This window comes from Struthio camelus, chromosome 1, assembly GCF_040807025.1.
Source record: "Struthio camelus isolate bStrCam1 chromosome 1, bStrCam1.hap1, whole genome shotgun sequence".
In the NCBI taxonomy this organism is placed as follows: domain Eukaryota; kingdom Metazoa; phylum Chordata; class Aves; order Struthioniformes; family Struthionidae; genus Struthio; species Struthio camelus.
The window spans coordinates 43162820-43174950 of NC_090942.1; the positions used below are offsets into that span (position 1 = coordinate 43162820).

Genomic DNA, 12131 nt, shown 5'->3' on the forward strand with positions numbered 1-12131 from the left:
CAGGATGCTGTCTTTCCATTAACTGACAAAGTGGAGCTTCTGCATGCTTGTACATGTGCTTGCATTTTGCTTTTTAAAATATCCTTAAATATGCCAGCTAACATGGCTGCCCTACAGAAGAGAAAATACGCTTGTCAGTGCATATTCATTTCATGAAGTGGTCACAGCTCTCAAGAATAAGGAGCTGCATCACTTCACTGATTTCTCCTTCTGGGTATAAGTGAACCTAACAGGGCAAAATGCTTGTAGTGTGCTGCACTTCTAGTCTCCATTATAGGTTGTTAAGAGTTTTTAGTGGAAGTATAATGTGGGGGGGGGGGGGGTATGAAAACACACAAGCTTGTCTTATTAAGCACTGTTTCAGGGAAGAAGCCAGACAGCTTCTCTGAGAACACTGCTTCTAACTAAGAACATAATCTAATTCTGAAAACTTGTGCAATACTGAGGAAGGTAGGAAATATAGAAGACAACTTTTGTCTGAGACATATTTAAAGGCAGTAAATCCCAGCAGACACCCCCAGAAAGCTTTAAAAGTACAAGGTATTGATCAAAAGGAAAGGATTCAGGTTCATCAAATGACTCGCAATTAAATAAGAGCAAATCATAACACAAATATAGCACTGAAATCACTGATGCTGAAAACAAAAAGTCTTGAGAGCTGCAGTTCTTATAGCTGGATGGTAAAAGCGAACAGAACTCTCATGTACAAAATTGGAAACAAAGAATGGAGCATGACATCTGGTTATTCTCATCTCAAAATGATTCAGCCATAGAAGTAAATTTCAAATATCTTCTAACAATGGTTATAAATGCCTTAGATACTCAGTGAAAAAAAGACAAATTACTGGGATTTGCAGAATTGCATAGGTGCCATATTCAGAGTACCTGCTGCGGTGTTTGATTTCCAAAGAAGGATAATGCAGACTACAATCTCCAGCACTGTGATAGTTTTCAATAGTTAATGAAAAAAAAAAAAAAAAAACCACCAACAGACCTCAGAGAGACCGGTTTGAATAGTTTCTGTTTTTCTAACTGGGAAGCATGGTGTGCTAGCCTTGGGTAGAATTCGGTATGAATTCTTTGTCCTCTCTTGAGTTTGGACAAGGGACTACAGCAAGCAGATGGAAAATGACTTTTAGGTACTTGTGCAAACTCTACTAAAAATTCACTATAGACATGATAGCTGATGGTTTGAGGCAACCACTGCTGCATAACTGACCTTATAGTTAACAGAAGTTATATGCCCATTAGGTTTCACAGAAGTACCAGAGCAGGAAGTACCTAAATGCATTCTTAGGTACTTTTTCTTGAAGTCTGACCTTTGGGATTTATCCTAGATTACCCTGCTAGGGAGCCACCTTCAGATGAACAAAAAAAAAAAAAAAAAGCATGATTATCAAGACTATGGAAGTAATAGTCACTTAAAAGCACCTCATTTTAGTGATAAGAGCAAAATTAAAAGCACATTAATTTGCAACAGACATGACCTATACAGCCTCTGCTGGTAACTAGACCTACTAAGAATACACCCAGTTGTTATAATTTTTTCCATTCCATAGGATAATGTTATATAATCACAGAATCACAGAATCACAGAATCGTTTAGGTTGGAAGGGACCTCTGGAGATCATCTAGTCCAACCTCCCTGCTCAAGCAGGGTCACCTAGAGCATATTGCCCAGGATCACATCCAGACGGGTTTTGAATATCTCCAGCGAAGGAGACTCCACCACCCCTCTGGGCAACCTGTTCCAGTGCTCTGTCACCCTCACAGTGAAGAAGTTTTTTCTCAGGTTCAGATGGAACTTCCTGTGGTTCAGTTTCTGCCCATTGCCTCTTGTCCTGTTGCTGGGCACCACGGAGAAGAGGCTGGCCTCATCCTCTTGATACTCCCCCTTCAGATACTTGTACACGTTGATGAGATCCCCTCTCAATCTTCTCTTCTCCAGGCTGAACAGGCCCAGCTCTTGCAGTCTTTCTTCATAGGAGAGGTGCTCCAGCCCTCTAATCATCTTGGTAGCCCTCCGCTGGACTCTCTCCAGCAGTGCCATGTCTCTCTTGTACTGGGGAGCCCAGAACTGGACACAGTACTCCAGGTGAGGCCTCACCAGGGCTGAGTAGAGGGGCAGGATCACCTCCCTCGACCTGCTGGCAACACTCTGCCTAATGCACCCTAGGATCCCATTGGCCTTCTTGGCCACAAGGGCACACTGCTGGCTCATGCTTAACTTGTTGTCCACCAGCACTCCCAGGTCCTTTTCGGCAGAGCTACTTTCCAACAGGTCAGTCCCCAGCCTGTACTGGTGCATGGGATTATTCCTGCCTAGGTGCAGGACCTTGCACTTGCCTTTGTTGAACTTCATGAGGTTCCTCTCCGCCCACCTCTCCAGCCTGTCCAGGTCCCTCTGAATGGCAGCACAGTCTTCTGGTGTGTTAGCCTCTCCCCCCAGTTTAGTATCATCAGCAAACTTGCTGAGGGTGCACTCTGTCCCTTCCTCCAGGTCATTGATGAATATATTGAACAAGACTGGGCCCAGGACTGACCCCTGGGGGACACCACTAGCCACAGGCCTCCAACTTGACTCTGCGCCATTCACCACAACCCTCTGAGCTCGGCCATCCAGCCAGTTCTCAAGCCACCTCACCGTCCACTCATCTAGCCCACACTTCCTGAGCTTACCTAGGAGGATGTGATGGGAGACAGTGTCAAAAGCCTTGCTGAAGTCCAGAAAGACAACATCCACTGCTCTGCCCTCATCTACCCAGCCAGTCATTCTGTCATAGAAGGCTATCAGATTGGTCAAGCATGATTTCCCTTTGGTGAATCCATGCTGACTACTCCTGATCACCTTCTTGTCCTCCAGATGCTTAGTGATGACCTCCAGGATGAGCTGTTCCATCACCTTTCCCGGGATGGAGGTGAGGCTGACAGGCCTGTAGTTCCCTGGCTCCTCCTTCTTGCCCTTTTTGAAGACTGGCGTGACATTGGCTTTCTTCCAGTCCTCAGGCACCTCTCCTGATCTCCAGGACCTTTCAAAGATGATGGAGAGAGGCCTAGCGATAACATCCGCCAGCTCCCTCAGCACTCGTGGGTGCATCCCATCGGGGCCCATGGATTTGTGGATGTCAAGTTTGGACAAAAGATCTCTAACCCGATCCTCCTCAACCAAGGGAGAGTCTTCCTTTCTCCAGCCTTCCTCTCTTGTCTCCAAGGTCTGGAATTCCTCAGGACTGGCCTTAGCAGTGAAGACAGAAGCAAAGAAGGCATTCAATAACTCTGCCTTCTCTGTATCCTTTGTCACCAGGGCACCCGCCCCTTTCAGCAGCGGGCCCACGTTTTCCCTAGTCTTCCTCTTGCTATTGATGTATTTGAAGAAGCCCTTCTTGTTGTCCTTGACATCCCTTGCCAGATTTAATTCCAACTGGGCCTTAGCCTTCCTTGTCGCATCCCTGCACGCTCTGACAACGTCCCTGTATTCCTCCCAAGTGGCCTGTCCCCTTTTCCACATTCTGTACACTTCCTTCTTCTGCTGGAGTTTGGCCAGGAGTTCCTTGCTCATCCATGCAGGTCTCCTGCCCGCTTTGCTGAACTTCTTCCTCAGAGGGATGCACTGATCCTGAGCCTGGAGGAAGTGACGCTTGAATATTAACCAGCTCTCTTGGACCCCTCTTCCTTCTAGGGCCCTACCCCAGGAGATTCCCCTAAGTGGGTCCCCGAAGAGGCCAAAGTCAGCTCTCCTGAAGTCCAGCGTTGCAATCCTACTCATTGCCCTGCTCCCTCCTCGCAGGATCCTGAACTCCACCATCTCATGGTCACTGCAGCCAAGGCTGCCCCCAACCTTCACCTCTCCAACTAGACCTTCTTTGTTCGTTAGTACAAGGTCTAGCATTGCACCTCTCCTCGTTGGCGTCTCCACCACCTGGGTCAAGAAATTATCATCAATGCTCTGCAGGAACCTCTTTGACTGTTTGTGCCTAGCTGTGCTGTCTTCCCAACAGATGTCAGGGTGGTTGAAGTCTCCCATGAGAACCAGGGCCTGTGATCGTGAGGCTTCTTCCAGCTGTCTGTAGAAGGCCTCATCGATGACTTCCTCCTGATCAGGTGGCCTGTAGTAAACCCCCACAACAGTGTCACCCATGTTACCCTGCCCTTTAATCCTTACCCATAGGCTCTCAACTTGCTCTTCATCCACCCCGAGGCAGAGCTCCATACATTCTAGTTGCTCCCTCACATAAAGAGCAACTCCACCACCTCGCCTTCCTGGCCTGTCTTTCCTAAAAAGCACATAGCCATCCATGACAGCATTCCAGTCATGTGAACTATCCCACCATGTCTCTGTCACTGCAATGAGATCATGGCCCTGCGACCGCACACAGATCTCTAACTCTTCCTGCTTATTCCCCATGCTGCGTGCATTGGTATACAGGCATTTGAGAGAGCCAGTCAAGCACGCAGGCTTCCCAGAAGAGGTGCAAGAGGAAATCTTCCTAAGAGCATGACCAGGGAGATTTTCTTGCAAAAAAAGTCCTCTTTAACATTGAAGAGAAATTTAAATGCATTTCAAATTTGAAAGCTACACTGAAATGAAAAAGCTGCAGTGGCATATTTTAATTATTTAGTGAAAACATACAGGTAGGAGTGAATCAAGTAAAACCTCACATTTATTTCCAATTTAACTTCTTAAAATCTCAGGTTTTCCAGCAAAAAATTTTTGCACTATTATAAGACTAAATACCAATATGTCATTCCCAAATCACTGCCACATTTAATAAACTGAGTTACAATTTCATATGTTATTTCAACAGATGCAGTAAGAAGCAGATCCCCCATAAAGTTCACTGAAGATGCACCTCTCAGAATCACTGATTTCATGAACCACAATTAACAAAATCTTTCCTGCAAGAGAAATTCCAGCAGGAATGGCACGTAAGGAAATTTTAGTGAGCCACGCCAGAATCCTCATCGTAGAGCAAGCATTGGCCGGATTGGTCTTCCTCTGGTAACCACCGCATACACACTTGTGTGACCCCAGAAGAACTGGAAAAGTCTCTCATTTGAGGATTTAGAGAGGAAACTGCAATGCTAGTTACTAGTGAGGACAGGGTAACAACAAACTGATTATCAAAAGATAAAATGCAGAAGTTATTAAAATAAGGCAAGAAAATACTATTATCTAAAATAAGCCAGCCACTCATAGAGGGACCAAAGGCACTCACGTTTCATCACTGACCTTAAACGCCCATGAAACAAATTCTGACTCAGAGGAAGGTTCTGTTAACTAAAGGCTGTATATTCAAAATGTAGTCAGACAAGCATGAAGAAAACTATTATATTTTAATTATATAGGCTCAAAAAATGCAGTTCAATATACAGTTAATTTTGGTGACAGGCATATGGAAACCAAAGGCTATCAAAAATATATAGAAAATTAATAATGCTTTTTTTTTTTAAATCCCTAACACAATGAACCTTACAGAATTAACAGGATTTATTATACTGAAAGGCATATCTGGCTGAATAATTGAAGTAGCAAGGAATAGTTTACTTAGCTTAATTTTTGTTGTGACAGAGGTGGGGTTTTTTATACTTTTCTGTGTGATACTTTCAGAGTAGATATGAAATTCTATACATCAGTTTTGATAAAGCTAAGTGTATTTTAAAAAAATAGCAGTAAAAAGTACAAAAGCCAGATATTTAAATTTTGTTTTGAAAAGAAACTTAGCAAAATATAGAAAAAGAAGTGCATCACAAAATCTATTTGTGCAATTAAGATCTTTGAGATTCAGTGTTCAGCTTTGGATGCCTGACCAAGATGAATAAATATGATCAGCAGAGGTGGCCTGCATACTAGTTTAAAAGTTAATTGGTGTGAATTTCTACACATTTTCAGTACTGCAGACATCCTAAAAATTGGAGAAGGATGACCTGCTCTCTTTCAGAGAGAATATCAGCATAAGAAATGAGAAACTCAGAGGATGTTATCAGAATAAATATATTTATTTTTATAAGTATAAAATGCTGAAGAACAGCTCCCATGAATATTTATACAGTCTTAAGTTTTCCACAATGCATCATAAAACTAAATTTTCTCTTACATGTACTCTTTCATGCTTTTTGGTGTTCTAATTTCCCATTACTTTAAAATAAGCCACTTTATTCTAATATCAAGTAAATAACGCCTTCTGGTATGGGGAACAGCCTTTATTGTTTCAAATAAAAAGGAATGAACAGTATTTACATTTAGAAAGTATTTAGCACAGCTCAAGGGACACTAAGTAACTCATAGAGTATTATTCTGAAAGCACCTAAAATTTTCAGCCCTTGAAATCAATGTAAGACATTAATTATGAAGTAATGCATGTTAAGACTAAATCTTCACTTTTTTTAGTTTACTCCTTGTTTAGAACGTTTCTCTCTTCCTTTTTTTGACTTCTTCCACTCTATATTCCCCAAGGATTCCTTAAGATATTAACAAAATCATCATCATCCATGATTCCAATACTTAATCCTTCATAGTAATCTTCAAACTCTGAATAGGACACTTCATTGGGATTACTGCAGGAATCTCCTAATGTTTCTAGAAATGATGATGTAATTTCTTCTTCTGTGGCTTTGCCTGTGAAAGTATACATTTTTCCATTAAATACATTTTCAAGAACAGTGAATATACAGCATTCAACATATTTCAAGAAAGAAACTTTTCAATTTCAGCTTACAAACACTTTTTTTTCCTCAAACAACTTAAAACATTCTGAATCCACAGTCATTGGCTCACTTAGTATCAACTGCAGAAATTATCTTACTTCAACAGCATATGATAGCATTAAATATCAACAAAAACACGAGGCCAAAGTTGATTTAAATAGATTACAAGATCAGGAAGATTTTTCTTCACATGACAAAGAAGTGAATGATGCATTCCTAAATTCCGGTAATTCAGAAGTAATCTTTGTAACAAAGCATATGCTTAATGCAATGTAAGTTCAAAGCTCCAGAAAAACCTTAAGATTCAAGTTTGTATTTGAAAAGTGTTCTGGAAGAGACACTTGTGTGTTCTAGTGACTTCATTAAAGATTGTATTTGAAATGGCATTGAGAAGGAGTTCTTATCCTTTGGAAAATATCAATTTCAATGAACTGCTGTCCTTGCTGTTACAACATGACTCTGTTGGTTTCAATTACATTCACCATAGCAGTACATGCTTCTAACAGGAAGATGTTTTTAAGATCTACAGTTCTCGCTCATAAGCGATTGTAACATTTCTGAGATCATCTCCATTTACTGTCTATGCAATCACTGGGTTTTCCTCTGGCTAGTTTACTTCAGGGACAGGATAGAAAAAAAAATATTCTGACAAACCAGATGAAAAATTATTTGAATTTACTGAACACTCAGTTCTGAAGGCGGAGGAAAAAAATGCATGGTGATCCAAAGAGGTGAATTATGGAGAACCAGGATCACAAAGGTTTTCCTCTGTCCAACACCTCTACGCCACCATGTGTCTTTATGTGTTACCATTAAAATCACTAGCAATACAGAAAACATCCTCCCTTCTGCAGGGGGAGGGCACCAGGGAGACTTTCACAAACACTAATTAGGCAAATGGATATATTTTAGAAACTGACATGCAAAGATTTAAACTCCTATTTTTTCCAATGGCCAAATATAAACCTTTTTGAGATTCCTGAAAAAAATAATGAAGATATCAACATTTCTTCTGTAAAGGATGACAATCCATGTCCCAGAAATAAACAGATAATTTCTTCTGAAACTTAAGTGCTGAGTATATTTACTTGCACTTGGAAACCTTGCATGTTTTGATGAAAAAAAGTAATATGGAAAAAAGTATCTCCTCTTAAGTGAAGATTAATAACATCATACATGTCACTGATTACTTACACACAAAAGCTGAGATGTAACTATTTAAATGTAGTCGTACACAGGTAGGAAAAGGAACTAATCTGCATATATGAAGTATTTGTAGCTTGATAGAAAGCACGAATTAAAATTGTGCATATAAACTCCATTACTATTTATAGTCATGTTCCAGAGACACATTATAGGTAATTAGAGGAAAAAATAGTTCTTGTTAACTTGTTAACAGCTCCAGTCAAAGCGAATAGGAAAACAGGTTATATTTACAGCAAATAGGTTCTGGATCCAATATCTCTCTGCTAACAAACTGACTTCATCAGTTACAAGTTTTTTTTTTTTTTTTTTTTAAATGTGAATTACCTGCCAATACTAGAGGATGTTTCTTTGCACAGTAACATTTTCTGATATCTACCATAGACACACTCCCAGTTTTGTTGAAATCGAGTTTCATATAAGCCTAAACAAGGGGAAAAAAAGCAGGTAAAATAATTTAGTATAAAGATTGAATATACTTCACTACATATCATTTATTTTTAGATTATGTGCAATGGATTATGTCCACTTACCTACTTTATTGTAGGTAAATTTAATCTGCAATCACAGTCACTGGATACCAGAAAATGACTCTAGAATATGGCATTTCATAATTATTTTACCTCAATGGCTTTCACACTAAACGCGGTCACCTCACAAACTCAAAAAAAGTTGCCTTCTCTCTCCAAAATCTTCTAGCTTATCCTTAGAATCTGAAGTCAAGCTGCTTCCTTTCTGCCTCCTCCAACTACAAAGATTCCCAGGTCATTCTGACAAATAGGGAAGCCTCAACACAGTCTCTTCAGTGCTGCTAACAGCAGTCTTATTTTTATTTCAAGTTTTGCTCAAACGCACACTCAACGCATAAGGCTAGGATAGTCAGATCCTCAGTGATTAGAAATATGAAAATATATAGCTTTTTCCTGATCTTCATGACAGCCAGTCACTATGATATTGACTAGTTTGTAATCAATGTTTCATACTGCAGATCGTTCCACATTATATTACCAGAACCTTTGTCAATCCAGTTTCTGGACACATATAATAAATGGTAATTCAAATATAAAATGTCTCACTAATACATTTCCTCTAAGCGTAGGTCTCAAAGGCGGCAAGTATTATTTCCTCGTTTCACACACTGAGGAAAAACTATGCACACAGATAGTGATCTGTCCAAAATCAAGCAATCAGACCTCTGGAAGAGATTGTTTCACACAGCCAAATGCTTTAAACACTAGACTGAACAGTGAGAATAGCAGACATACTCATAAACTCAAAATAATTAAAGACTTAATTCTAAATTGCAGTGTTCAAAATTAACTAATTCAACAATGGAACAATGTGTAGTCTTCTAATGTACATTTACTTTAATAAATTTATCTGACAGCTTAAAGAGTTGATTATTAGATGCACAGTTTAAGAAAAATCAAAATATGATGAATAACCAACTTCAAAGTTAGACTGGAAAATATCTGCACTCAAGAGTATCTACCACGAAACTTACTTTTCTTACGAATGTTTTCCGATACTCGTTCATTTCTCCAACAATGGCACGAATAAATTCCCCATAGTCAACTTTATCAGTCTTGCTATCATCAAGAATAAGCCATAAGGATTCAAAGTCCTGTAATTTACAAGTAATTTTCCAAAGTTAATTCTTATAAAATACATGTGAACATAACTATTTGGGCATTATAACACTGTGAAAAAAAATGCAGAACACTCGATTTTTGTATTTAGGTAAGATAAAATTCAATGCATTTAAAATACAAGACATACTACTGTCATGATGGCAAAACTTTACTTATAAAATATAAACAAGTTCTTAACAAGCAGACCACCTGCAGTTATTGTAGGCTGAAAAAATGTCAAGTATGGTTCGAAGCGTAAGCCCCTTTCTGCTTCAAGATGGTGCCACACTGAAAATCCACGTTAAATGCAAAAGCTATGCCACCACCGCTTAAGAGAGAAAGAAACCCTAGTTTTTCTCTGATATTAGTGCCAGGAAACAAAGTTCTATAACATTTTTCTAAACAACAGAACTGAATAACTTTTGATGTCTTTACTGTGTCCAAGAACAAAGCTATTGCTATGTAGAAAATTACAGTTTCTTCACAAACATCATCTTCTAAATCCAAACTGACTCAAAGAGTGGCTAAACTAATGCAAGCTACTAAGGGTCACTGATGACCATAAGAAAAAAAAAATCTTGTTATCTGCAGTTTTGCTATATGTGAGTAGTTTTTACAACACAAAATAGTGTTAACAAAATTACTGTCAAGTAAATTAAAAATAACTTAAAGAAAAAAGATAAGAAAATAGCATCATATTCATTATTTTAAAAGGGTCAAAAAAGACAAAAATGGATTGCTGTCCCACTTGCCTCTTTGTAACACAAAAGACTTTTGTGCAAAAGTAACTTTTCTTTTTTTATTTTAATTTCACGTGGAAGCAAATGCAGAAATGCCAACATGCCACAGAGAAAAAAAACCAACTTGCACATATAGTTATTAAGCAGTTTCAGATAGACTTACTCCTTCAGGCACTTCCAAATGGAATAATTTTAGAGCTTCCTTAAAGTCTGCCTGACAGAGAAACCCATTTCTGTTCTTGTCCATTTGTCGGAAATGCTTGCCTAAGCATGTTAAAACACGAACTCCTTTTTTCCTTAGTGTCTCTCTGAGCGTACCTGAGGATCCAGAGAAATAAAGGACCAAATATTTACATAAAGTTGGCCACATGCTTTGGAGAGGATTTAAAACAAAACAAAACCACAGCTACTTAATGATACTGCTGGTTAAAATGATATATCCAGATTCTCTCATCTTTGAATAGAAAATGTTAGCTCTAAATGAAACTATCAGTCACTTAACATTTAAGTAGAAATCATAAACAGAAGCAGCAAAATCTAGCAAACCATTAAAAAGGCCACAGAAGGAAAGGAAGATGGTTTTCACTCCACATGCCCTCAGATTAAAGAGCTGCTTACTTCCACTAGAAACGATTACATATCGTCATTCAACATAAAAAGCAATATACCAACATCATACTTTGGTAATAAAAACTTTCAATTATGGGGCACAGAACTACTCCTCAACTGTAGAGAAATGCTAAATAAATGTGGAAGCAAGAACAAATACAAGCAGTGGAAGCAAGAACAAATACAAGCAATTTGGCAAAACTGTTCCAAAATGATACCCACAAAACTATTTATACAGTAAAATGATGGCCGTATCAAAATCTACAGGTAGCAGGATTACTTTATGGGTGTCTGAGTTTCTCAGCATATTCTGTTAACAAAAGTCACCTGCTATTATCCTATTAGTTTTTCAAATTACTAATATTTACAATTATAAATAAAAATGGCAGGAGGGGAGTTGTTTCCAGTAAAAGATCACACTCAGCACGTTAAAATAGGTCTCGAAATATATACACGCAACCTTCTTCCATGCCACACCAGCAAACACTACATATAATCACATAATCGCAGAATCAATGTATGAATTTTGACCAAAAAAAAAAAAAAAAGGAACAATTAGAAGATTGAAACTACCCAGAATTTATTAGTCAATGATTTTTCTAAAAGTAAACGTCCATACAGGTTTTAGTGACTGAAGACTACACAAAAAAGGGTTTAAGCTAATGACAGTAAATACTTGAGCAAGTCAGGAGTTGGTCGAATTCAACAACTTTTGTTAATCACAGAATACAAAGATAAAACGCAGCAGCGTAAAAACATCTTTCCACAATTTTAAACACAAAGATATGCTCTTGTCCAAAAGACTGCAGATAGCAATCTGGTAAAATTCAGCTACACATTCCAGAATATACTAATCAATATTTAATTAATATAATATTAGAGATTATGAAAAACAACAGCTTTTCGATATACAGAAATAACAGCCGAAAGAACTATCTAAAATTAATATAATAGTACAAAATTAACTGAAGAAATGGGACTGTATTTTGTACATTATGCCAGTGATTTTTAAAATAATGCCAGTTTAACACTACGCTTTAGTGTATTTTCATAGATTATGTCATTATAGCATAAAGTTTTATTGATTACATTCATAATTATTGTGTAGTATTTCCATGATCTTTGGCCAGACCTCTTATTTCAAGAAAAAAAATTAAAAGGTATATCTATGAGAGGATACAGTATTCTTGTGATTGCTTTATTCTGAAACCATATTCCGGTAATATTCATTGTATTAATTAAA

The 12131-nt window shown here is 38.3% G+C and overlaps 1 protein-coding gene across 1 annotated transcript in view; it reads right to left on the reverse strand.

Moving 5' to 3' along the window:
• Positions 1–5976: 5976 nt before the first annotated feature.
• Positions 5977–12131, reverse strand: part of CAPS2 (calcyphosine 2) — a 32885-nt gene continuing 26730 nt past the window's right edge. Inside the window, exons 15-18 of the mRNA XM_068935895.1 lie at positions 10443–10597; positions 9413–9532; positions 8236–8332; positions 5977–6616 (exon numbers count right to left, since the gene is read on the reverse strand). Of these exons, the coding sequence (XP_068791996.1) occupies positions 6441–6616; positions 8236–8332; positions 9413–9532; positions 10443–10597 (548 nt within the window). The 3' untranslated portion in view covers positions 5977–6440. The remainder of the gene's footprint in view (positions 6617–8235; positions 8333–9412; positions 9533–10442; positions 10598–12131) is intronic.